The following is a 26,684-nucleotide window of genomic DNA, read 5'->3' as shown; positions in this document are numbered from 1 at the left end:
CTCCCACACCGGGCCAAAAGGAACTGCAGAAGCAGGGGCTGCTGGAAATCCCATGGTTAATATTTTAATCTGCAGAGCTGCAAGCCAGTCTCCCCTCCCAGAATCCTTTTTTTCAGTATAAGCAAGAGGGAAGCTGCACCATCCCTTATTGCACGGCCCTTTTCATTCCCTTTACACAAATCAAACATGAAATGGCTCTAATCTAGAACAGCTCCTTTCACTTGGGAAAAAAAATACCACCAAAAATCCAAATAAAAAAACCCCACAAATTTCTCAGCTTCTGTCATTTTCCCCCTGTCCTCCCAGCATGTGTGTCTATACATCTGATGTGATCTGCATACCAAATGTGGTGGCTGATGGCTTGCTCATTCCAATCACTCACAATTCTTATTACTCCTGCACTAATAAAATTCAACCAGAGTCAGGGTGCAGGAAATCCACAGGGAAAACTCAACAGGGATACATAGCACGGAAGCTGCACTGGAAAGCTGGCACCAGTGAGCAGCCATTAGTCTAAATTTGGCCCACTGTAGAGATTACTATATTTAGTCCCACAATTTAATAGAGAAGTCATAATTAAGCTTTATTTTTTCCTTTTCTTTTTTTCCCTTCACTTGAAGAAACAGATGTTCCATTTCAATTTTTGAGGTGTGTGTTTGTGTGGGAGGTAAATTCTTTCCTTTGGGCACAGAACTCTAGTAACAGATGAAATCCTGGTGCCATTCTAAGACAAGAAGGTCTCTTCTGACAAAGGTAACTACTGCTCACAAGAGCTAAACCCATGGAAATGAGGAGTTCTGGGCAGTGATGATACAGCTTCACCCCCAGTTTGAGGGAGCTTTCCTGCCTTCATGCCAAAAGCAAGAATCACTGTGGATGAGAGGTTCCCTGTGACTCAGCCAAAGCTGATGATGCTGAGCAGGCTCTGAGTGCAGCTCTGAGGCACCACGAGGCTGCAGCAACACTCTCACCCCAGGAACACACTCCCACCCCCTTCCTGCTGCCAATTCATGAGAATTACAGGCATTTGCACACAACAGAGCTGAAACACAGCTACACAAAACCTGTTCTTTTGTAAGCTGTGCGGACCCATGGATTTTGATTTCTTTTTTTTTTTTGTACAGAAGATGTAAAGCTCTGAGTGATCCCACAGAAAAATCTTTCTGGTTGCGGTTTAGAACAAGGACATCAACTGATGCCAGACAAGGAGGTGACAACACATAAACCTTACACATAAACCACCCTGAGAGGCCACTACTGCTTCGAGACCTAGGCAGAGTAAAACCACACTGTGTTTTGGAACAAACTACTCAAGGAGAGATCTGAACAAGTGCAGTTGCAATCCCTCCAACTAATGCTCTGTGTAAACTGCCAACACACTCACTTCTTGCCTCGGGTCTTCTGCAAATCTCTGAATCACATATTTCAGCTCCCTGAAAAAAATAAGAGTAAGAGGGACAAGAATAAGCAGTTGCTGGTTGCAGTATTTACACAAGTATCACATTTCTCTTGAACAACACCTTAAATTATATATATTAATGCAATTTAGAGAGAAACAAGTTGAACTCCTTTCACAGAAAGGAAATATGATGTCTAAAAGTTATTACCAAGGACAGTGTCTGCTCACAATAGCCTAGAAAATGTTTCTAAGATGTGCACTGACAAACTCCTTTGTAAATTCTATCAGCACCCAGTGGCTTTAGTCCTTGGGCTCCTGCTAGCACAATAAATTACAAAGAGAACTTTTTATTGCTAACAGAACATGCCTACAGCCCTTCACAGATAAAAGCCATTACAGACACAATACTGAATAATGCATCATTGCTATTATTGACTAATACAAGAATTTATTCAATAAAACAAAGGAGCCCCAGAAACTTACTTTGTGAATTTCTCATGTGCAAGAGCCCTGAAATGGAAAACAGAAGAGTATGAGCATCTGAGAGAAAGGAGAAGGGGGGAAAAAGAGCCCAAAAAAACCAAACAAGCACTTTTCAGTTCTTTCTAGAAAATAAAAGGACTTGCTAAGCAATTGCAGCACATAAGACAAAAAAAAAGTTTCAAAAAATCAGATAAAGCCTCTTTCATTAACCTAGAGGGGAAAATTACTTGGAACAAATCTTGTAGCTTTTCTTGAGTCTTTCTTAGACAAGGCTCAGACTAATATCAATGGGAGCTTTGGGTCAGAAGAAAGTAAAAGACTTACAGTACCATTATATAATTACAGGGTTTTGCCTGCCTCAGAGAGCCAGGTGTATTCCTTAATTGCAAGGCAATTAGGGTATGGTCGCAGCTAATTAGCATCCTACATCAGGAAGGCAATTAATGGTCATTTTGTGAAGTGCCTTGGATCATGGTATGGTTTAGAGTTCCCCCAAGACTCAAGTTAGACTTAGGTAATGATGTCTCTGTTACCCATCTCCAAGCTCTCACTGTAGCCCAGGTAACCTGGCATGGAGGATTAGACCTCTGTGATTCAAGACACCAGGTCATCAGGGGATGTGATAAGCCAGCAAATTGTACAATTACAGGTTGTAATTTTTGTCCATGGAGGTCTGCACTTTATAAACACCACTGCTCATTAATAGGTTACCAGGGGAGCTGGGCTGATCGTAGGGCAGTTCCTTCATTTAATGCAAAACCCAAATGACAGGAGTCTGTGTGACGCCAGTGAAGCTTCCTCCCCCACTGAATCTCTCACTCTGCTCTCCTCCTCACCAGCTTTCCTCCCCTTCCTGTCTGCCTGTCTCTAGTTAACCATATTTCTTTTCAGGATCATCTGAGAGAAATGGGGAAGGAAGCTGAACGTGGGGAGGTCTTCACATCCCTCAGCATCAGCCAAAATCAGCTTCAGTTTCTAAATCAATGCTGGAGGCACAAAGCTCCTACTGCCATCCCTTTTCACTTGACGTATATTTCACCATAAAAAAGCAGCAACAAGAACAAGCCAGTAAATACTAAAACAGTGCAAACTCACTCCTTGGGAAATGGGATAGGCTGAAGCAAGCTGGCCAGGGCTGGTCTCCAGTCATCATAGTCTGACCTGCAAAATGAACATTTTGTTAATGTTAACGTCACCAGGTTTTAAGTATGGTTTGCCAACAGTTAGTTCAAGGAGTTAAAAGCTTTTTACTGTGGGCACCAACAACCTTTCTGGTTTACTGAAGCACTCTCAAAATCTACAGTGACATTTCCCTTTCCATTTCCAGCACATTCTCCATATTGAGGCACAATAAATCTGGTATTTACAGTGACCTCCAGAGAGGCCTTCTTTATGTCAACCTAAAGACATTTGCTGTTTATGAAACCTGTTGACATTTAATCACTAAGTAATACTTTCATCTAAGTTGGTAGAGCAATTACCACGCCACTGCTATTTAAAGCTCTTCTCTACATTGAGCTAGAAATTTTCTTTGCTATAAGACATAAGCCCATTTGTAAAAACAGAGATACCCCCAAATCCATTTCTGACACAAAACCCACCAGCCAAAGCCCAGACCTGGCTCTCAGTCCCACTGGTAACAATGAGCACACACAGAAGTGAATCTCACACGGGCTGAAACACCTGGGGATGTCTGTAGAAAGAACAGAGAAGAGCCTGCCACCTCCCCTTAGTGATGCTACCTTTTGGATTTCAGTGTTAAAAATCAGAGTATTGGCTGCAGCTTACTGGAAACTTGGCACAAAAGTGTGGTGTGTCTTTGGGAAGGAACAAAGTGTAATATTCTCAAATGGACAGTATCTACTGATAGCATTACAGACAGACAACATATGCACAGAAACTGTTCCAAAAGAATGCAGTTTTGCAAAGGGAAACTTCTAGCTCAGAGAAATTGAAGATGGATGCATTTCCAAAAGTCTCATCCATCTTTTGAACCACATAAAACAGAAATGTAGCATAAACTAATAACACACATGATGTTGGACAATCCACAAAGATGTGTTCATAGAAAAAGAAAATTTAAATGCATGAGGAGGGTACTCTTAAGAAGCAACATGCAGAGAAGTTTTACCTGAATGGAGAATTGTGATGTAAAAATCAACCAGGGAAGCAGTTATCACTTGCCCAAGAGCAGTGTGAGTTCAGGTTACACAAATGTGTGCTATGTCATGCAAGCAAACCAACCCATGAGGACCACTGAAAGTGGTTTAGTGCATTAAAAACCAGAAGAGCACATGTGAAGTTACAGTAACCCAAAAAAGAAACCTCGTGCCCATGCCAGTTATGCTAGAAGCCACTGAACCTAATTTTCTCCTCCATGAAAAATTCTGTTTACAGGTCTAAGGTAGGGCCAACCCTGAGACAGGGGGTGTCTCACAAACCTGAAGTGAGTGTGAGTCAGTGGCAGCAAGAGCCCTTTGTGATCACCTATTCATCAGGTTTTTTCCAGAGACAAAAAGTCCCTCACCTGCTTAGCCACTGAACAAATAAGGAAGATGATCAACTCTGTTTAATGTCTCAGAACAGCAAGACATGAAGCAGGACTTCATTACAGGGGTTGTTTTTCCATTTAGTCAGTGTAAAGTGAATATCATGACACACCTGAGGATGGGGCTAGTCACATAAACTGAAATAATGCAAGGAAACCTCTGACACAGCATCTCCAAGATGAGCTTTCTGGGTTCTTTCAACAAAGCTTTGATTAATTAAATCTATCTACAAGATTATTCTTTGTTTCTGACCCACAGACACATTGAATGGGTTGGTCACACAGAACTCTGGCCTGTGTTCAGGTTCAGCTGAAAGTTTCTTGTTAAAATACCAGGTCTCTGTAGGAGAGAGCTGATGCAACCTATCTATAGCTGCAGCCCTGAGAAGTGCCACAGGTCTTACCATGTTTGTCAGGTGTGAGAACACAGTGCAGACATTTTGTTTTATTTAAATACGCACACCCTTTAGAAATTCCTAGCGGATTTTATTCTAAAAACAATACATTTTTATTGGTAGACACAAACAGTGCTAAAAGCAGATTTTTTTTTTGAGCAGGGGAGACTCAGAAGTCAAAAAGCTAAGTTAGAAAATCCAGAGGTGTTAAAGGTGCTTCATATCACATGAGATACAGCACCTACAAATCTTTTCTTACAGAAGGTTAACAGCTGAGAGCCACTTTGAGGCTTAGCTCCTGTGACATCTCAGGCTAAGTGTTACACCACTGAACCTCCTTCTTGAGCAATCTGGAGAGTTGTGATTACTAATAATATGAACCAATCAATTTTTCATGGCTGAGCTTCAAAGGAAATTGCAAGAGTAAGAAAAAAGTTGTTTTGGAATGAAACTGCAGACAGAATGGGACAGTGTCACTGGCTTTTCTCAAAGCTGGGGAGCAGGGCAGGTCTGTGAGAGGGCAGTGAAAAGAAATCAGTCTGCTTCCCCAGGAGGAGAAGAAAGAAAGAAAGGAAGGAAGGAAACCATCTCCTATTGAAATATATAAAATTTGGTCGCACGAGTGGGACCTGAACATAAAATCTGCACAGGCTGTAATCCCTTCAGTGTGAGCTAGGAAACATGAAACAAACACAGCACAAGAATAAAACTAAACTACTTATTAAAAGCCTACAGTGTTTCTCCTCCTCCCACCTATTCCCTTTTCAAAAACATTTTCCTTCTGTCTGTGCTCATCTCATCTGCACTCTTCTTTCATTTCAGACAGTTGCTTTTTTCTTTTTTTTTCCTTTTTCTTTTTTTTCAATCCATTCAAAGCTCTAACACAAGACAAGTGTTTGAAGCAGGGAAAGAAAGGGAGATGGATTAGTTCTGGCTGCAGTGAACAAGCACTGCAATGAGCCAGACAAAGAGGCTGGGCCAGGAGAAGGAGGGAGCACAGAGCCACAGGGACATCCTGGGACAAACTCCCTTCCCAGCTCTTCCAAGGGCGCTGGGCTCCACACTCATCACACAGCTCAAATCCCAGGACTGGCCTGATAAAAGGGGGAGAAGGACTCCCTGGCTCTGATTTTTGCAGGATTTGCAGTTCTAGGTGAGCAGCCAGGCTGCAGCCCAACCTGCAGGCTCCCAGGTGACAGATGAGAGCCATCACCTGCCCACAGCCTCCCTCACCCTGACACTGCCCAGGGCACAGAACAACCATATTAATTAAATAATCCCCCACTGCAGTGACTTTGCCTCTGGGCCATCATCGCTCTTGGCCTGCCAACATAATACATTTTCCTTCCCCAGGATCACCTTTCACCAAAATGAAAACCTGCCCGCGTGTCATGTGCGGCACAAACAATCCAAAACACACGAGCAGCCCGGGGCAACCTCGATAAACATGACATAGGATAATCCACTTGGGATATTCAGAGCATGCCACTGACCTATTGGGGAATGCAGAGCAGCCAGGGGAAGCTCCAGTGGGTGCTCGTGTTTGGAAAGCTGTGTGGTGTGTCAGAGACACTGCAAGCCCCAAGGCCTTGGGGTTTTGGGGGTAATGAAGGGATAAGAGCAACTACTTGGAAGCAGCTTGTTCTCCAGACTGAGCAGATTGACAAGCAGATCTCTGTTGTCAGATAATATGACCATACCCCCAGACATGAGCTCTTCTTTCCCTGGCTCTAGGTTCAATTCCCTGAATTGTATGACATCAGGTTTAGCTCAGGGTGTCAGGACAGGCTGAGAAAAAGCCTCATCAGACCCCTTGTCAATACAAGGCACAAACCTATCTGCAAAACAGTGAGGTGCCTTTCATGCTCAACCTTCTTTTGAGATGGACTTGTTTGGCTTTTTTAAAAGAAGAAAATTCAGCACCATTGAAAGACCCTAGAAAGGTTCTGCCCTAACTGCTGAGAACAGAAATGGGCTCCACTGCTCACAGTTGGCATGGAAGCATCAGGAAACAGCAACACAAGGCTGCCCAAAACAGGTTGTGACACTGGCCCCAGAGAGGGGTACAAGTGTCTGGACATCTGGACGGACCCTTGCCACTGGAGGCAGCCATGGAAACAAAAAATAACACAGACAAAGGGTAACAGTTTATGATACAACACCAACAGAGCTTCCCCAAGAGGGGTCTGTTCCCACAACCAATTGACCTAGATTTCACTGCAGACAGTTTAAATGTCTCCCCATCCCCTGGAACCAGTGGGATCCTTGAGGTGAAAGAAAACTTTGAAGTTCTGCAGCCCAAGGAGTGGACACATGGCCCTTTCTACTGCAACTTTCTTTAACCATGGTTGCCCTGCTCAAGCACAAGTCTGGCTTTACAAGGCATTCCCAAGTGCATGGAAACATTGACATGCAAATAGGAGCTGGGCAATGCTGAGCCATTCTCAAAGCCTCTAATTTAATATGATGAACAGAAATTTTGCAGTTAATTTAGTGCATTTTCTACACACCAGTTCAAGACTTGTAGCCCTCAAGAGGCACTGGCTGGTGTCAGTAACACTATCAGAGCCCAGAAGGAGTTACAGAATATTGACACAGAAGTTTGATCCACTTTTGAGTGCAGGACCAAAACAGCATGTTACCCTAGAGACTGTCTCCTTTAAAATCTGCCCAGACTTTGGGTCATCTGCCAGCACCTTCAAAATCATGATTTTCTATTTTCCTTTAGTACGCAATAGTTGCGTTTTCTTACTCAACTACATTAGAAAAAAGGTCAAAGATGTTCTAGGTGCTGTAAGAGCCCCACAGACAAACTTTCTAAACTGCCCTTTTAGCTTTCTGTGCAAAAAGTGAAGTATTACAGTGATTGTTAAATCACATCTTCATCAATATTCCAAGTGAGGGTTTCCCCCAAAAAGTAAGCACTGTGTAAGAGTCAGGTGAACAATAAAATGTCCTCTGTTGAAGCTACTGTTGAGAATTCTTATTTGCTAGACTTCCAATAATTAAAATTTGCCTAAATAAATTACTCCCTGCTGCCCTAAGTTAATTATGTAAAAAAGATATCATTGCTGGTGACTCTCCTGTTTTGATGATGATACTGAGTCAGACACCTAAAAGAACAATCAAACTCAATGCTAAGCAACTTATTTATGTTTGGCTTACCATTGTTACTAATAAGAACATTATTTTACTGAAAGCCCGCTGAGAGCTCAGCTCCTGGATAGCAGTTGTTTTATAATTAATGTTTTCTTCCTACTGGCATGTTCTTCAACTCTCTTTCTTCATATTCTCAGATTTTCAAAGTACAGTATTAGTATTTCATGCAACAGAAATCCTTTGCTCAGGAAGAGTTAGAGCATGAAAGTAATCAGCATCACAACAGCATTATCTTGTATTTTGGGTAATAACTACAGAGTCCTTCTAAAATGCTGTTCCATCACTGCTTTCAGCATTGAAAAAAACAACATTGAAAATCTTTACCAGAATTTACAAATAAGGAAAACGAGGCACTTAGAAGTGCCTTATCTGAGACCTCCCAGTGAGCCAGCGGCAGAATGAGGAGCAAGCAGATTCTGCATTATTGCTTTCAGGCACCCAAAAAATCAAGGGATGAGCAGGCATGGAAGGGAACTCCAATGAGGGGAGCTACAGGCAGAGCTCTGCCCTAGGAGCTGCCCTATATTCTCACAGGTTGTGATTTCCCAAGCAGGCTGTGGGCTCTGGCAGGGCACTCTGAGGAGAGTTGCACCAGTTTTGTGTTATCACTGGTCCCTCACTGTGCACATCCTCTGGGATTTTCACCTTTCAGAATCCCTGCTGTACAAGCAGAAAAAGGGCCCAAAGGTTCCCCACACCTACAACACCTCTAACAGTAACATATTCCCATTTTCATTGCTGCTGTTGAACAACTTGATTTTTAAAAAGATAGGAAATGCATCCAAAAAAAATAGATTATTTTAAGGTACGGAGTGAAACGAGTTCTTTACGTAGCAAATTCAATGGGAATTCGGAGCTGGCATATCAAATGTTTAAAAGTGGAGAGACTGTGAGGAAGAACATGTCCATTTGTGAATTTGTTTGTAAGTGTGTGTCAGCTGCATGATGAAACCAAAACCGTCAATGCTCAGTGAGTCAGCATCCAACCAGCACCAGGACTGGGAGAGTGCTCAGTGTTTATGGAAAACAGGGAGAGTCAAGGGGACAGGAATAAATACACGACGTGTTTAATGGAGCACCTGGGTGAGTGCAGACTCAAAAGCCCCCAGATGAAGCAAACTCAGATGCTGTGCTTTTTTTAATGCAATCATGTTTAAAGGCAGAAGAAGCTAGGCCACGGGGGAAAAAAAAAAATATACAAAATTAGCCTTCACAGCAACTTCCTGCTCAAGAATTTAATGGGAACAGTATCTGGTATTCACTTGTCCTGTTTTCAGTTTTGAATGAGTGCTTAAGTAATTGCAAGTCAGCTGTGTAGTGAGTGGAAGAGTGATGCTGCAAATTTGTACCATGTATTTTGGAAAAAATGAAAATGTGGGACAAAAACCTTCACAAAATCCTCCACCACAGCAGTTTGACTTCATTTTATTCCTTGGGAGTGCAGCCCCAGATGTGCATTTGTCTGCAGTGCAGGCACACGCTCATGGTTTATAGCAGAGTCCAGATTTCACCCATGTCTTGGATTCTAGAAAGTTCAACTATGACTTCATTAGGCCTTACACTGTTTAAAAATAATTAATGTAGAAGTTAAACAGTTTGCCACAAAACATACTGCAACTCAGTATCAGAGCTAACTGTCAAAGTCAACAAAGTTGTTTAGCTTCACTTCTATTAAAAACTCCCATTCTGCAGTCCACCTTTTCTGTTATTCCTTTTCATTCATTCATCCAGAGAAAACCAAGCTTTTCCTGAAGAACATTTTCCTTTATATTCCTGTTTAAGATATTCAGATTTGCCTGCCAGGAACCACCTTGCCACCATTTTGTGGCAAAGACTTTGAACACCTGGGGCCTAATACAGGTCCACTGTACCACAGCAACTGGACAGAGACTCCACTCTAATACAAGCATATCTGAATAAGTCATAAAACTTCTACAAGCACAAGAAGGGAGAATATCTAAGTGAAAAACAATGACAGTATCCAACTCCTGCTAACATCAGGGCAGTGGTGCTGCCTATCACTGCACAAGCACTGAACCTACCACAGACCTGCCTTTTCTAGCTCTATCTCAGGCAATCCCAAGAGCCCTGGAGGAGACAAATGGGTTTTTTTATTTATATTTGGTGGGCAAGAACAAAAACAGAAACCACTGGCACCAACATCCCGTCTTCTGTAAAATGCCTGAGGCTCAATGTACAAATAAGCTTTCCATTTTCATCTTCCTACTGCTATTTTTAGAACATCTTGGCAGTGCCAGATGCCTCTTTCAAAGGCTGGACTCTCCAGAACTGGAGTTAAGATTTATAACCACGTGCTGGCTCGCCACAGATGTTGAAGACAACAGGCCTGAGGGAAAAGCCCTCCCCACCACTGTTGGGATGACACTGCTCTAAAAGCTGTTCAGAACAGTCACTCACAGCATCTTGAGGATCTCCACGTAGCAGCCCAGGATCCTGTCAGCCTGGGGGCTCAGCTCGATGCTGATGGTGCTGCAGGTGGGGCTGACCATCAGGCAGTCGATGAGGTTGGGCTCGCTGTCGTTGCCGACGCCGGCCGTCATCTTCTGGTTGGCCGTGTTGTTGCGCTCCACCTCCACGTGGATCTCGTTGGAAGTGACAATGACTGGTTTGAGGCGGGATTCAGTCAAGGTGGCCTCCTGAGAGACCAGGTCAGGACTCGTGTGGAGAAGGCGGAGGGGGAGGTTGGGCTTTCGGTCGCACTGCTGCTGGCAGCCGTTCCGAATTTCCTTCAGGCTTGGCGAGTTGTCCCGACTGAATTCCAGAAAGAAACAAATCATTTCAGTAGACAGACATACCAGCAGGGAGCAGGAGAGAGAGTGCAACACTGAGAAGCCACAATTTTTTGCAATTTCCCACTGCATTTCACCCCGGCCCAGCGGATGGCTTTCCTCTCTGCAATGGGATTACTGAAATAAATTAAAAACATTAAAAGGCTCCAATAAGACTGTTCTGCAGCCCCTATTTGACAAAGACTTGAGCTTTTCATTACTTTAATTGACAGACCAGTTTAGTCTAAAGGTGAACTTTACTGTCCAAGTTGTACAAAGCTGTAACAGAATCCATGCCCAAGTATGTTTGTGGCTATAGTACATGCCCAGACATTTGTCTGCAGCCCTCGTGTCTGGAATTTGTGTTGGACACTGAGCAGCCCCTGTCCATGTTCCACCATGAGGAAAGTCAGATAGGCATAAACAAACAGGAAACCTAGCAGAGAGGAACCCTCAGTGTCTACTGGAAACTGGCTCATGTGTCAAGAACTGCGGCGTGTGAGGAATCAGAGTTTCCACAATAACGGAGACAGACTTGTGAAACCAGCTCGAGTTCAAAGCTGCAGATACACAGGGATTTACACACAACTCCCTCTTCAAGGTCTCACCCCTGCCCTTCCTCACTTCCTTGGTGAGTACCAGGGAAGGAAGGTTCAGCTTCTCTCAGGTTTTCCAGCACACCCATCTCACACTGATCTCATTTGTGAAGAATACACGGTCAGCTGGGAATTCACACTGACCTGTTGATGAATTCCTCATAACAGGAATAAATGGCAGCTAAGCAGACAGCTACAAGATTTGGCAGGACCCTGGGATGTGGGCATTGTCCTGTTGGACCATGCATGCTGGAAAAGAAAAAACAAGATGATCTCATTGCGAGGAAGGTTTCTGTGGGCAAAACCAGTCAGGCTGAATGAGGTGACAGACCTGGATAGGCAACCTTGGGGGATCTTCAGAAGGGCTATAACAGAGAGATATTTTAACCCTCTACATCCAATGGCCTTACTTAGGAACAAGGGTAAGCCGAATCATCAGTTTAATTGATGTGGTATCCCTAAAGTCCTCCCAAAATCTCACACTTGAGTGAGCATGATGAGCCTGAAAGTTAATTTGAATCATTCTGCAGAGGCTTTGAGTCTAAATGTATCTGAAGAATGTACACACAGCAAAGTCCATTACCTTGCAGTGAGGAATTAGAAAACCCCAGACTTATCTGAGAACTAGCATTTTAAAAAAGAGACTTCAGCAACACTGCCTGAGGGACTTGATTAATTTGTTTTTATTTGCTGTTTGCCAGTACCAAAAAGCCCCAGCTACTGTTAACAGCCAGTAAAGCAGGGCTGGGAGAAGTAACACACCAAAGCATGGAAACAGGATTGGAAATACACCATAAATGAAATGTAACTAACCTGTGAATAAACTTCTTCACCACCTCCATTCCAGCATTCAGCTCATTCAAAGACAGAATGTACTCCTGAGTAAAGAGCCGCAACCGAGGGCACTTCCCAAAATCCTGTCCAAGAAGGAGAGACTCGGTGAAGATGGTGAATGTACATCCAAACTGTGGGTTTTCAAAAGAAACCAGCTCAAACAACTGAATTCACACTGCTATTATGCTGACAAGCTTCATCTCTGCACACTGAAGTAATGTTCTCCCCAATAATAATGACAGCATTTCCAATCTCTTCTTTCCTTTATACTCATTTTGAAAACAAAGCTCTGTATAATGAAACAACTAAAAACAAAAAAAATCTCACCTATGTTTTGTCTCACATTTGTTTTGCACTTTTCATTTGATATTTTGATTTTGAAATACATTTTTTGTTCAGCGCTTTTGCTTTCACTCCTAACTGCAGATTTTTAGAAATAAAACCCCAAAAATATTATACTTTCATGTCTGGCATGAGTATCTATTCTGGTTTTAGAGTAAATCATTTTGACATGCTATCAATAAGCAATCAAGTACAAAACCAGAGATCAGGCTTTTCTCCACGGATTTTACTCCAGCTATGCTGTGAATTTGACAGGTGAGCTCAAGAGTCACTTTCTTTAAATCCTGCAGTCAGAGAGGCACCTGCTAACTGAAATCCTGCATCTCCTCACATCACCTGCTATTTTTAGATGTGAAAGGAGTAAATTCTGCTGTCTGGTGAGTGTTATTCCACAGCATATTTCCTCACATTTACACAGGTGTAACCTTATTACACAGGTGTTGCAGAACTACAGAGCTGAATTTCCAAGTGGGGAACAAGGTCCACTGAGGACAAACAAGCACTCCCAGCTATTCCTCCACCAGCTGCCTGTGGAAGTTAGCCTGGAAAAAAAAACATGGCAGCTGAAATGTTAAAGAAATGCCACAAATGGTAATGAACTAGTGGTGGTCTGTAAAAGGGATGATAAACTCCAGAATGAGTTAACAGAAGGTTTCAGTGCTCTGGGTTTCAGGCTCTTCTGTAGCACAACCTGCATTAATACCTGGTAAGTTTTACAGCCAGAGAAAATGACCAAAAACTTGACAACAAGCTCTGACTGAACAATGTCTCCTTCAAGCCCTAAATGTCACTGCTGGTACTGAATGGCTGCCTGGTAACTTCACCCAGCAAAGGGACTGTGGGCAATTCCACATCATTACAATTAACATCATTAAACTTTCAACAGCTCCTTCTGGCAATCTGAACCAAGGACAGGAGACCATGTGTGCTTCATCAGACATTTGATTAATTTCATGAACATGCCTTGCAAGAGAGCTTTTGCAATTGCAATTTGCTTATGACAGTTTTCAGCCTGTCTAGGTGTCCGAACTGAAGTTGGACTCAAAGTCCAAGAGATCATAAAGAGGATGTCATTGCTGATCTCTAAAATAAAATTTAACATAATGCCCTATCACATACCAAGCACAGAACAATACACACCACCAATACTGTTTGCTCAAAAAAATAAAAAGAAAAAAAAGAAAGAAGGGTTTATATTCAAACACTTGGGCTGAGTCTACAAACAGCTAAAACCCAAAGGTTTGGGAGGCTGCTGAGCACTCCTCAAATAACTCAGCACACAACAGCCTCCAGTCCTACAACCAGTATTGTCACCAAGACAAAAACCTATCCTGGTTCTTTTGAGATGTTAAAATCAGAGATAAATGAGACACTCTTTCCCCCATTTTATAGATAGAAAACTGTGGAGCAAAACTTGTTGTTAATTTTCAAAGGCCACAGAAGAAACTGGAGGCAAAGGTGGGAAAAGCCAGCTCAGTCTCCTGCCCCAGGGACTGCACGGGGCCTCCTGAGGGGATGAAGTTTAGTGTCCCCCTCAAGAGTAACTTTATTTATGTGCACACACACACACATTCTCTAAAGCACTATTCAGTACAGAAGTCCCCAGAGGGTGGTAAAGTGCCCAAATCCACTCCAATTAATACCTGACACCATAAATTCTCCAACTACACACTGCGGTGCAGACATGTTGATTTTCAATCTGCAAATGTTAAGTATGGTAAATATACCCAATTCTCTGAAGCTAACCAAATACAAGCATTACACTATGCATTTAGATTTTATTTGAGACCCCTCAAGAGCTCTGGATGCTTTAAAAAACTCAGTCTGGAATCCAAGAATAACATTTACAGAATATTTCACTGAACACTACAGAATATTCAAAAATGTTTACATGTCTGCATAGTGCTGGCACAGAGCCAGGAATATGACCTTTTTGCCATCTTGGGCTTTCTACCTAGTTCTGTAAACTTAGGGAGTTAAATAATATGATTGGAAAAATAAGAAATACGAACTGTTTTCTACTGGGTTCATGCTAATCACAGCATGACAACAGATGGTCTCTAAAATTATATGTTAGTGAAAAGAAGTTGATTATGAAGTTACAGAGGTTCATCCTTGAGATCACAGCCAAATCAACTGCCTTAAATATTTTATTTATTTGTTATTCTTTGCCACTGCATTGTGAAGTAAGACTTCTTCATGTAGCTTCAAAACATTGGCAGGAAACTCAATATGCCACAAAAGCTGGAGAGCTGGTAAATACCCCAGATACTAATACTTCTATTAGGAAAGGAATATGGATCTTACATATGGAATATGTAAGACTATTTTCAGAGTTTGGGAGAGGGGAATCTGGTCTACAGGGTGGAAAGCAAAGCAGGGCATTTATTTCAAATACTGACAAGGAATTGATCAGCAATGAGAAGGAAATCTGGGTAAGAACAGCCGTAAAATGACAGAGTACCTAAATCCTGTAATGAGAAGGAAGAATAGCAGTAGAAAAGCAGTAGAAAAGTAAAAGGATATTCAGGAAACTGAGGTAAGAACTCACTGGACATGGCCTAAATAAAAATGGAAACCAAGAAGGCTGGTGGTGTCTTACAGGAAAAGTGTTGAGGGCTCAGCTCAAAATGAACAAAGTCCCCATTCTGCTTTCGTTATTTATTTGATTTTCAAACTGTTTTAACTGCATGACATGCATGGAGTAAATAAGGAGCCAAGGGCCAGGTGGGAAAGAGCTGGAGCTGCATATGGTGCCAAAAGAAACATCCCTCAAAGCATGGCTTTGCTCAGATGCTTTTGAGGATCCCACTGAAAGCTTATTAGTTCTGCACCGATGAAGTAACACACAATTACACGCAGCATTCACACTTTGGGGGGCAGATTTAGATCCAACAGGCACGACAGGCAGCAGAGCAGCTGCTGATCACAGAAGTTATGGCAGTAAAACCTCCCCAAACTGCTGGAGCCCCCCTGAGCACTCACCATGTTGTGTTTGAGGATCCTCTGCACCACCGGGGTGAACACCTCGATCACCACCATGGACCGCGGGCGCTCTCGGCAGTGCTGCAAGGAGCAACAGGTCATGTTGTGAGCTGCAGGAATCCTGGGGATGGGCATCCTCTGGCTCCACACCCCATGCATGGATTACCCCAAGATTAGCAAAATTCAAGGGATAAATTAATCTTTCCTGAGATAAGGTACTCGTAACGCTGCTCGTTCCTATGGATTTGTTGGAGTCTAGTAAAAGATTCCCATGGGAGCTCACAAACTGCAAATTCCCTTCCCTGTCCCCCATTCTTCCCAAAAGTCACTGCAATGCACCATTTTGGGGTCTTATTGCCAACAGTTTTAAAAGGAAAGAGGCTGGGAATAGGAAGATATGATACACAGGCAGTGTATGTCACAAACCCCTTTCTCTGGGATCCAGCCTGAAAACCTGTGGTGGATCTTGGGAGGTACCAACAACCCACTCTCCCATCACAGGATGAAATATATAATCATAATGTATCAGACAGAGTAATTTAGGTTGGGAAAGGCTTCTGAAAGTCATCTGGTCCAACCTCCTGCTCAAGACAGGGTCAATTTTGAAGATAAATTCTCCTCATTACCCTGTCCACATCTGTTCTGGGAAGTCCATAACTTGTTTCCCTTCCTTCAACTATACACATCCCATTGCACACATTTACAGACAATTGGGCGCCCATCTCTGAGAAAGATCAAAGGATCAAAAAATCCCAAATCAGGAAGAAAAATGCATCAAGTCTGAGGCTACTGACAACCTAAGAGTGCTTATAAAAATGCAAGACTCAGTTTCTGTAGGAAGAAGCAGCTGATGAATAACTCTGGATGGGAATTACAAGCAGCATCCAGAGTCTTTGACAAATCCATACCCAGTCATCAGCAAGCAAATTTAAGCAGACTCAAAACTGAAACACAAACAGGCCTTGAGGAACAGCAGTATTTTTAAATCCACAAGGTCTGCAATCCAAAGCACTCTGAAGTTTATGAATAAAGGATACAAAATGCAGCACAAGCATGGATTTACCAGAGAAGAGGATGAGTCCTTATGATCTTCCCACTGCCATTACCCATAAGGGCTGTGTTACCCACACCTGAACACAGTGGCTGCAGTGACTTCTGCATTAGCTCAACACAGCATGCAGTAGGACACCTCTTGTGCCCAGACTGAGGTGTGGGAGTCTCAAAATTTTAACTCTCACACACTATCAGGACAAAACACTCTGATATACTAAGCATATGATGGTATTTATCATAATGGAGCTGTTCACCATTCCAGTATCATTGCTTGCCAACCAAAAACTCAACTCAATCTGGGCAGGAGGTAAGAAGTTACAGAAAAAAAAAAACAACTCCCCACTCAAAGAACTACAGTCATGTACAATTATGAGATTTCAGAAAGCAAAGCTGTTCTGATACCTTGCAGAAGAATTCACAGAGGTCAGGAGGAGGATGGTTGTTTTCCAGCAAAGGTGCAATTGCCTTTAAAAAGAAAGGGAGAAAAAGGAGAAAAATTAAATTTCAAGGCAGCAACTGGAGAAAGCATATTGCAGGGAAGTATCTTTTCTGGGGGGCATAAAAGCTCACTTTTAGAAAAGGACAAAAACATCAAAGGAGAAATTAGAGGTGGGCCATGTGTTTATTTTACAAGTAAGCTCAAGCACACCTCTGCTATGAATCCTCAGGAAAACTCTGCTTTTAACTAGATCAGTGTAAATATGTAAAACAGGCAAAGGAGTGCACTATTTATAATGGTTTAAATGGAAACAGGAGCAGAACTTTTTGCTTCAGGATGTAATACAGCAAGGATGAATCTGGCTCACTGTTTCAGTTAGAACATCTCCCTAAAAGAAAAAACTGAACACCACCACACACACATATCCTTTGTGAAGGAGTTCAAGCTCTTTTTTTGTGAGAAAGAGCTCACTAAAAGCAACCTAGCACTGCTCTTGCCTGGGAAGATCCTATTTATCAAAATCAAGCATCTAACTTTGTAAAAGCTGAGATCAACCATTCCTTTGCTGCTGCACAAACCAATGTGCTTATGCTGGGTAAACACATTGGAGGTCATACCTGCCTCTGAGGGGGTAATGAACTTATGCTGCTGTTGCTTCCTTTGTAAACTAGAAAATGGAACCAGAATAATATATTGTATGTGGTGGTGCCTTCAGGCTTTTCCACTCTTCATTTACAGGGATTCCCAGTACCCATTTCCATGTCAAACACTAAACACAGCAGCCAGGACATTCTGTATTAAGCAACTGAACACCAGATATTTTATCTGGATGGCACCTGGGGTTTTACTAAGGCTTTGCTTTGGTTTTTGCTCTCCCTCTCATCTCCTTACTCAGCCCTGTGTGTCTGCTTGCAGCAGCTGTGTTTTCACAGAGGTCAAGATCAGTGTGAATTTTAACAACAAAACCCAAGCAAACTGCAAAGCTCTGTTTGGTTACATGTCAGAACTATGATACTCATTATCATGTGCCATCCTTCTGCAACTGCTCACTCCTCCTCTGGTGCTGGCCCAGCCACGGGGGATTGAAGGAGAACACAACCCCCTCCAGTTGGGAGAGCTCAGAACATCCTTGCTCCCCATCCAACAGCTGAGCTTAAGATTTTTCCTGAACCCATCTTTGGGCTTGTTTACTTCAGGATAATAACAACAGAGACAGTCCTAGGTCATGGCTCTGCCTCTGCGGTCAGTGTGGAAGTGTGACAGCCTGACAGGACCTTTCCAGGGTTTTCCTCACAAATTTATGGCCAGAAGCAGCCATGTGCTGTGCCACCTCGTGCTGTGCCACCTCGTGCTGTGCCACCTGTGCTGTGCCACCTCGTGCTGTGCCACCTGTGCTGTGCCACCTTGTGCTGTGCCACCTCGTGCTGTGCCACCTGTGCTGTGCCACCTGTGCTGTGCCACCTGTGCTGTGCCACCTGTGCTGTGCCACCTCGTGCTGTGCCACCTCGGGCTGTGCCACCTTGCCCAGCCATGGCAGCACGTGTGTCCCATCCTGAGCAGGAGGGACTGGTTGGGATATTGGGATATTGATCTGCCCCAGCACCATCCAGACAAGGAAAGCTGGTCCCATCTGCATGGCCAAGCACTGTGTACTTTCCACATGCTACATAAACACACGGGATTAGCAATTCTTTCCAGGAATAGCCCAGGTTATCTGGGTAATGGCAGTGAGCTCTGAATGCCCAGGAACTGCCAGCTCCTTAATGGCTTGGAATTAACCTACACGAGGACAGGACCTGCTCTGGAGAAGCCATCACCCAGAACAGAGCAATAACAGAGCTGAAAGGACCTTTGGAGGCCACCTGGTTCACCTTCCCTGCTCACAGCAGAGCCACCTCTCATATTTTATTTTAAAATGCTTCCCCTAGTTGTAACTGGGTGCCTGAACTACCCTTGGCACCAGAGTTAAATGAAAGTTATGGCAAAGAAAAGTAAATGCTACTTTAGAGATTTATGTCAGTGGTTGATTCCAGCTAAAAGAGTACATTAAACAGAAGTTAAACACAATTAACACCTACTAGCAGCTACCTGCCACCTTGTCATTTTGCAGAAAGTGTCACAGAGATGTGATATAATCAGGTAGTGGGGAGGCTCTAGATTAGATTACTGTGAAAATCTCCTGGAAATTGCCAGAAAATTAAATTAAATCACAGTGATGAGGAACCAAGTTCCACCTCTCTAATACTTTGTTTCACAAGCAACAGAGCTGCCATTTGATTCACTTATTTCTATGGCTAAATAAATGTGACCTACAAAAAAGAAAAAAGTCGAAGAGGATATTTTTGAAAATAAGTTAGCAGGGAGTTAAACTGGAATGACACAAGAGCAATCCCTTGCTCACATACCCTCAGCAATGGAGACATTCTGTATATGGCAGCATCAGCCCCTCAGGAAACTACTCAGCCTAAGGGTTTTATAGGGCACATCTGGAAATGATGGGGTTGGACTATTTAAAGTACATATACAGATATGGATATTGCTGTGTAGCCTCCTAAGGAGGCCATTTGGAGAGACTGTTAACACTCAGCCTGCTGTGCTCTCTCACACAGGCTGATGAGAAAGCTTTATAGTAATTCATCTATGAAACAAGAATAGAGAAATGACAAAGCCACACAAAAAAATAGACAAATGGTTTTCATTCCTGCCTAAGCTCAGCAGCACTGGTGGAAAGGCTTTCACATTTGCCCTACTTCACTGGGGCACAGACAGGCACTAAGAAAACTGTTATCAAACAATATAGATTTGTCCTCAGCTTTTGACAGAAAGGTACTTACCACAATAATGCTCTCATGGTCTTGAGTGGTTAAGTTGTTGTTCTGAAAGAGTTGAATAGAAGAAAGATGAGTGAGCCAAGAGCACCCTTGAGCTGGTACAGCAGCACACACAGTCCTCAGCTACCACCAGACACAAGAAGAAAGGCTCAAGACTCAATTGCTTATTTCCTGAATAAAAGCCATGGCATTAAAATCATTCTCCTAAAGGAGGTGGTACAGTGCCTGCTGTGAGGACTGGAGCAAGCCCTCACTGCTCCTTCAGCTCAGCACACAAACACCAGGATGCCAGAGGTCTCAACCAGTTGAGAAAGTAAAGCCAGCAATACATTTCTCTAAAATGCTTTCTTAGGACAAGCTGTATGTCTTTACAAAAATTATTAAAAGGATTGTTGTGGTGGGGTTTTTTTTGTGGCCAGTTTTCCCAAAATTCTTTCTTTAAACACAGAACCAGGAAAAGTCAATAAATTGACTGGAAGTCACCTATGCTACCACCAATGTAGAAGAGTTTGCTCTGTGCTTTTCCAGCAGCATGATCAATCCAGAGGTTACAATGGTGTGAGTTACTAAGATTTTTGACTACTGCAAGAAAAAACAATAGTGGGTATTTTTGCTTGTATCAAATCCTTCTGCTATCACACAGAACTAAGACAAGAAAAGCCTGCTTGGCATTACAATTCCTGTCCATGAAAAGTTAAATACTTGAAACAGATGTTATAGGAGGAAGATAGATAACTCTGAAGAAATACACTTTTCTTTATCAGAATTAATAAAAATAAAATAGCTACATAATTAATTTATTGGTGTGTGTGTGTGTATATATATATTGATACAAAAATTATTGGTCATGGAAGCAATGCCAATGAAATGCAAGTCAAAGGGAACTTAACCACTGACTTAAAGCATGAGTTAAACCCATGTAAATTTACTGTAGATAATTAAAAAAACCAAAGAAACAAAAAACCAACCAACCAAAAAACCCAAACCAACAAACACAAGATAAATGGGGCTTGTTTTGTTACCAGAAATCCACGTAACATGGGTCAAATTTTCCTTCTCCCCAGCAAGTGCAAACTCCACTCAAGTGAGCAGAAGTCACGAGCAGACTCGCAGGCAGAATTTTGACAGCCCAAGTTAAAATAAAACCCACCCCCAAACTTTTAACTGTTTGTCTCTCATCTGGAATTGACAGGAGCCCAGCTGAGGTACCTCTGAGAGCAGCTTGGAGACGATCTCCAGGGGGGCCTGGTGGATGGAGTCGTCCTGCAGCGGGGACGTCAGGGCCATGTCCACCAGCGTCCGGATCTCCTTCAGCACCACCTCCCAGCGGCTGGGGTTGCTCAGCACCTTCTTGTACTTGTAAATCTTCTTCTGCAAGACACATGAGAGGGCCACACTGACACCACCATAAACACCCTGAATGCAGCTGTGCTTCCTACTGCCCAAGGGGGCTGCTTTGTGTGCTGAGTTTTGTGCCTTTTCTGGTGGCTGAAACACTGTGCTCGTAAATGGACAAGAAAACCTTTTATGTTTAAACCAGTTTCTTCTGTGGAAGCAATGAAAAACCATGATTCTTTTCATTTCAAAATGAGTTTTTTAACTCCAGAGCATCTTTCTTTTCATCATCTCCTCTTGCAAACACTTTCCTCAGGCTAACAACAGATAGATACTTGCTACTGAACTGTTTCTAAAGCTTAAGTTCTTTTTAAGAGACTCATTAAGCAAGGGGAGAGAGAGAGAGGCCATCAAAACATCACTCTTCTAGATCCTTTATTCTGAATGTGAATTCATATTCAGAATTCATTTCAATTTTACCAAAGCAAAAAGAAATCTCATAGACCATCTTCTGTCTTGAAGGAGCCTGAAAAGTCATGATGGCATCCTGCAGCTGTAACAGAAGCCAACTTTTAAGTCTCCAAATCTTCCACACAACAGCATTTCCACTCTCAAGAACAGCATGCCTGATTGCCTAACCCCATCTGCCCCAGTTCCCTGCATGCCCCTGACCATGTCCAAGCTATTTCATCAACTGCCCCATCCACAGACCAGCTGGATAAGCAGAGGAAAACTCTTACTCCTCAGCAGCCATGTGACCACAAACTACTGCAGCAGAGGCTGCTTTATATTACCAAAAGCCATCTTTAGAGAAAACCCACCCACCCAAATTCCCAGAGGTGGCTTGGTGGCACTCTACAAGTTCAAGGAAATGATGATGAGTGCTCAAACATCACATCTGAAAACAACATGAGGGGCACATGAGAGCCAGGAGGGGCTGCAGAAGAGCATGGAGGCAGTGCCAGAGGCAGGGAAGGAGCTCTGCACTGAGGGACAGCAACTGTCAGGACCCCACTTGTGTTTAGTTCATGTTCCCTTCCACTCCCCTCTCTGCAGGAGCCTGGTCCTCTGCAAAAAGAGGTGTTGAGAAGTCTGGACACATGCTCAGGTTTATTTAACAGCACTGGCTGGGCACTCATGTTTACGTGAAAACATCAGAGTTTTGTGCTAAAAAGGGATCTTACATTCCTCAGCAGCATTTCCATGAAAATCACATCAACTGCCCATTTTGTGCAGCTCTGCAGATTCCAGCTGCACATTTTGGGCTGTCCATGAGTGTAACACAGGCAGGGACTCTGCACAGGGCCCGTGTGCTTTGTTTGGCTCTGGAGCTCTGTGGCTCCTGGCATTTCCCCCACGCTGGCCCAGGGCAGCCCCAGCAGGAACCATCTGAGCAGGCTGGCTCTCTGCTTATCAGCCACTTCCTTCCCACCCTGGAGCAGATCTACTGCTCTGCAGCAAACAGCCACCTCTGAACCCCCACCTGAAACACAGGAGACGAGAACAATGCAGAAAAATACAGATTTCATATGCGCTGGGTTTGTCAGCACTGTTAGAGGGGGGAGAGGAGAGTGGCACTAGGCTGACATGTCAAGGCTGATAAAGCAATCCAATTATCTTTTTAATTAAATTCATGCCAAGTACAAAAGCACATTGGCAGTCAGGTTCACACTTCCAGTGCATTTTAAGCCACTGAAAAGCTAAAGGAACATAAAAACATGCTGCAGACATTATCAAATGTGGCTGGGATTTCAAAACTGCACAAAAATCTTTGTTCTTCTGAGCTCCTTGGGACAGAGAGAATCCAATGGTGATTTTAAGCTACCAGCACTACTTCTACATCACAGATTTCTTGGACTCTTTAGGAAACTTCAACCATAGAATTTAATTTCTCTTTTTCATCTAGTGCCTTTATTTAGGGTCTTTTTGTTAGACCCACTCCAGCATTAAATTTAAAGTCACCCAGATGGTTTTTTAACTGGAAACAACTCCTTTCTGACTTATTAGACAATTTTTAAACTGGAAACAACTCCTTTCTGATTAACTGAGGACACTAAACCAAGCTGGCTCAAGAGATACCATTTCCAATGCTGAAACCTATTCCTTGGCCCTGTACTGTGAAGAAGTCAAAGCAGAATTAGAAGCTGACAAAATGTGGGGACAGGGGGAGGATGAGAGTTAGACCACTGGGTTATTGCATCCCTGCCTCTCTGGGCTGCCCCTTTTTGGGTGAGTTACAACTCATTTCAGAGCAGCTCCTCCAGCCTAAGGGGAAGCTGCTGAAGGGAACTCTTGCCCAACAGGACGCTGCTTAGACAACTCCACCACAAATATCCTTCTTTTGCTGTCAAATCCAGTCTTGCTCGGAGTGAGGGAGGAGGAAGGGAGGTTTTCTTTCCCTTTTAGAGATGTCCATTAAAAGTCAGAATGCTGATGATGCTGACGTACATCAGAGGGAAGACAGCAGGGGCTTTACCCACTGCCATGCAGGGAGGACCAACCAAAGCTCCTGCTCAGGGCAGGCAGGGACTCAAGGGGAGCATCAGGGGACAGCCACCTTTGCAGACACACCAAGCCTGCTGCAAGCACAGAATCCAAGCTTATCAGTGTGTGCTTCACGTTTCCAGCACAAAGGACTGAGTGGCACTGACAGACTGAGCTGCAGCCTGTGAACAGCATTACAGGAGTCTTGAATGATGGTGGGAAAGCAGCAGAAAATAAATAAATAAACAGAGGAGCCATCCCCAAGAGGGCTGAACTCTGCTGTCCTGAACCTTTGGCCATGGTTACAGTGCTGTTTTTCTCAGCAGAATGCTTTTCACTGTTGAGCGCCTTGCTGAAAGCCTCAATTAAAGCCTGAAACCTATCAGTGGGTTACAGAAGCAATTTGCTGTGTCTCAGCAAGCACTTAGGCAACACTGAGCCATCTGCTCCATTCTACCTGTGCTGGCTCCAGAGCAGGGAGCAACAATCACTCAACAAGCTGAAAAACAAAGCTGCCTGGTAAAGACCCACATGGAGAACAAGAATGTCAGTCCAGGAGTTCACTCCCCCTGGATGTAGCTGTAAAAGATGCCCTCAAGTTGCTGAAAAAATTCACACGACATTTATCATTAATAGCCTGAACAAGAAAAATACCAGGGTAGGAATCCAGTTTCTAAAAGCTCCTGTGAAAATTTATGTGAGTGAAAATAAGATATGCCAACTTGGAATTTGACCCTCCTAGTTACTGACCAGCCAGAGCCACACAGCCAGTGTCACTCCAAAATCTTGCCATGCTGACTTTAAATGCAAAACCACTGAATTTATTAAGTACCCAGAAGAAGGAGAATGAGGAGAATAAGTGACACTGACAGGGCATCCTTCACTCCCAAATCACTCTAATTAATTAAGTCTTGCAAAAACTCCAAGACCTAAGTCTCAATCCCCTTTTACAGGAGGAAAGAACTGAAGTCCATGTTTGAAAAATTACTTTTCTAGAGTTATTTAGCTAGGAAATGTGACAAAAATCTATAAGCAGTCATTTTTACCATCAGTGCTCAAAAGCCTTTGAACACTGCTGTCAACAGAAACTTCAAGAGAGCCTAGGAAACTTTGAGCTTTTTTAAGTAAGGTCTTCATATATTTTTCTATCCTATAATAGCCTCATCTTGTAGCCCTTGCTCATACACCACTTTCTTGGACAAGAATGATAATACTGATGTAGTCAACAGCTAAGGAAAATGGGCTCTAATGCACAAAATCAGCCAGCACGGAACATTTGCCTTGTTCAGCCCTAGCAAGACCTTTCATGTTAGGAACATCTTAAAGGAGTGACCACACCTGATCCAAAAAGGGAAAAATGAAGTTGGCCTTTTTGATGACAAAATTTCATCCTTGCTTTGCCACTGCCAGCCAGAGAACGTTCTGTACTCTCAGGAACCTGTCTTCCCATCAGCAAATACTATTTCATTACATAAAGAAAATTAATGGCCATCCCTAATGCTGAAGAGCCTGCTAAATTCTAGCTCTCTTCCCCCTTTACCACATGCAGCCTGCAAAGGATCACTTGAGTCTTTAGCAGGGAGGCTCCTGCAGGAATGGGACCAGCAGGATGGGGAAGAGGCTGGAGCTCCTGCAGGAATGGGACAGGCTGGAGCTCCTGCAGGAATGGGACAGGCTGGGGCTCCTGCAGGAATGGGACAGGCTGGGGCTCCTGCAGGAATGGGACAGGATGGAGCTCCTGCAGGAATGGGACAGGCTGGAGCTCCAGCAGGATGGGAGAGGATGGAGCCCCTGCAGGAATGGGACAGGCTGGGGCTCCTGCAGGAATGGGAGAGGATGGAGCTCCTGCAGGAATGGGACAGGCTGGGGCTCCTGCAGGATGGGAGAGGATGGAGCTCCTGCAGGAATGGGACAGGCTGCAGCTCCTGCAGGAACGGGACAGGCTGGGGCTCCTGCAGGAATGGGACAGGCTGCAGCTCCTGCAGGAATGGGACAGGCTGCAGCTCCTGCAGGAATGGGACAGGCTGGGGCTCCTGCAGGAATGGGACAGGCTGCAGCTCCTGCAGGAACGGGACAGGCTGGGGCTCCTGCAGGAATGGGACAGGCTGCAGCTCCTGCAGGAAGGGGCACTGCCCTGGAGGGCTGTGGGTGCCAGCAATTGTTTATTTCTTGCTGAGCAACCAGAGCAGCTCCAGCAAGAGGGAAAAGGTCAGGCTCCCGCACAAAGGTCCCCCCAGCTCACTGCAGGGACGGGTGACACGGGCTGGTGTTACACTTGATGTTGACAGTGCTTATGTAAAATGGAGGTGCCTCTTGCTAGATGCAAATCTGCAGAGATAAAAACAACACCGAGAGCAGACTCTGGAAAGGTTTTCTCCGCTGCAGCAGAACATTTTGTTCAAACACTGCGTAACAAGGAACAGGAAGAGTTGCTGGCGATGTCCAACACACATGTTGGCCTGTCCTACAAAGCCCAGGTGCACCATGAATTCTACAGCATCACCTGCTAGTATTTTGACCTTTAACTCATTATCTTCATGCAAACAAAGAGGGCATGGCATCCCAAAAGTTGGCCACACCCATATTCTGTTTTTAATATTAGCAGGTATCACTTCACGGTATTCTGAAAAATACCTAAGGTTAACTTGCTGCTAATAGAACTTTCCCTGCTAGTCAGAGATGGACTTAAATCACCAGTTGAATCCACTGAGAGCTTTTGGAACTATGTTCCTGCCTGCAACACTTACCAATATTTAAAAAAAAAAAAAAAAAAAGACACTTACCTGAAAAGACTAAGTCCATAGAAAGTCCCAATCCAGCCAAGGGGCTGGGGCTGGGATGAGATTATGGAAACTTTTCTAAATCAGGGACTTCAAACTGCTCATGCTGCAGTAATCAAACTCTTCCTGACCTTCTGAAAGTTCTGTACAGAAAGACTAATGTGCTGCTCTCTAAAATAGAGATATGCTGTAAAACAGCAGCAGCAAACTTTTGCTCTCCACCATATTTTCA

General features: G+C 43.6%; 1 protein-coding gene across 1 annotated transcript in view; it reads right to left on the bottom strand.

Annotated features, from left to right (window-relative positions):
• CMIP (c-Maf inducing protein) overlaps positions 1-26,684 on the bottom strand; it is a 131,179-nt gene that overhangs the window by 14,167 nt on the left and 90,328 nt on the right. The window contains exons 4-13 of the mRNA XM_054640721.2: positions 21,063-21,224; positions 19,857-19,898; positions 16,986-17,048; positions 15,531-15,611; positions 12,183-12,286; positions 11,514-11,618; positions 10,403-10,756; positions 2,978-3,043; positions 1,883-1,909; positions 1,385-1,433 (exon numbers count right to left, since the gene is read on the bottom strand). Coding sequence (XP_054496696.1) covers positions 1,385-1,433; positions 1,883-1,909; positions 2,978-3,043; positions 10,403-10,756; positions 11,514-11,618; positions 12,183-12,286; positions 15,531-15,611; positions 16,986-17,048; positions 19,857-19,898; positions 21,063-21,224 — 1,053 coding nt within the window. The remainder of the gene's footprint in view (positions 1-1,384; positions 1,434-1,882; positions 1,910-2,977; positions 3,044-10,402; positions 10,757-11,513; positions 11,619-12,182; positions 12,287-15,530; positions 15,612-16,985; positions 17,049-19,856; positions 19,899-21,062; positions 21,225-26,684) is intronic.

The sequence above is a fragment of the Agelaius phoeniceus genome, chromosome 12, assembly GCF_051311805.1.
Source record: "Agelaius phoeniceus isolate bAgePho1 chromosome 12, bAgePho1.hap1, whole genome shotgun sequence".
NCBI lineage: Eukaryota > Metazoa > Chordata > Aves > Passeriformes > Icteridae > Agelaius > Agelaius phoeniceus.
The sequence above is the reverse complement of the archived record's forward strand: the minus strand, read 5'-3'. Positions and strand labels throughout refer to the sequence as shown.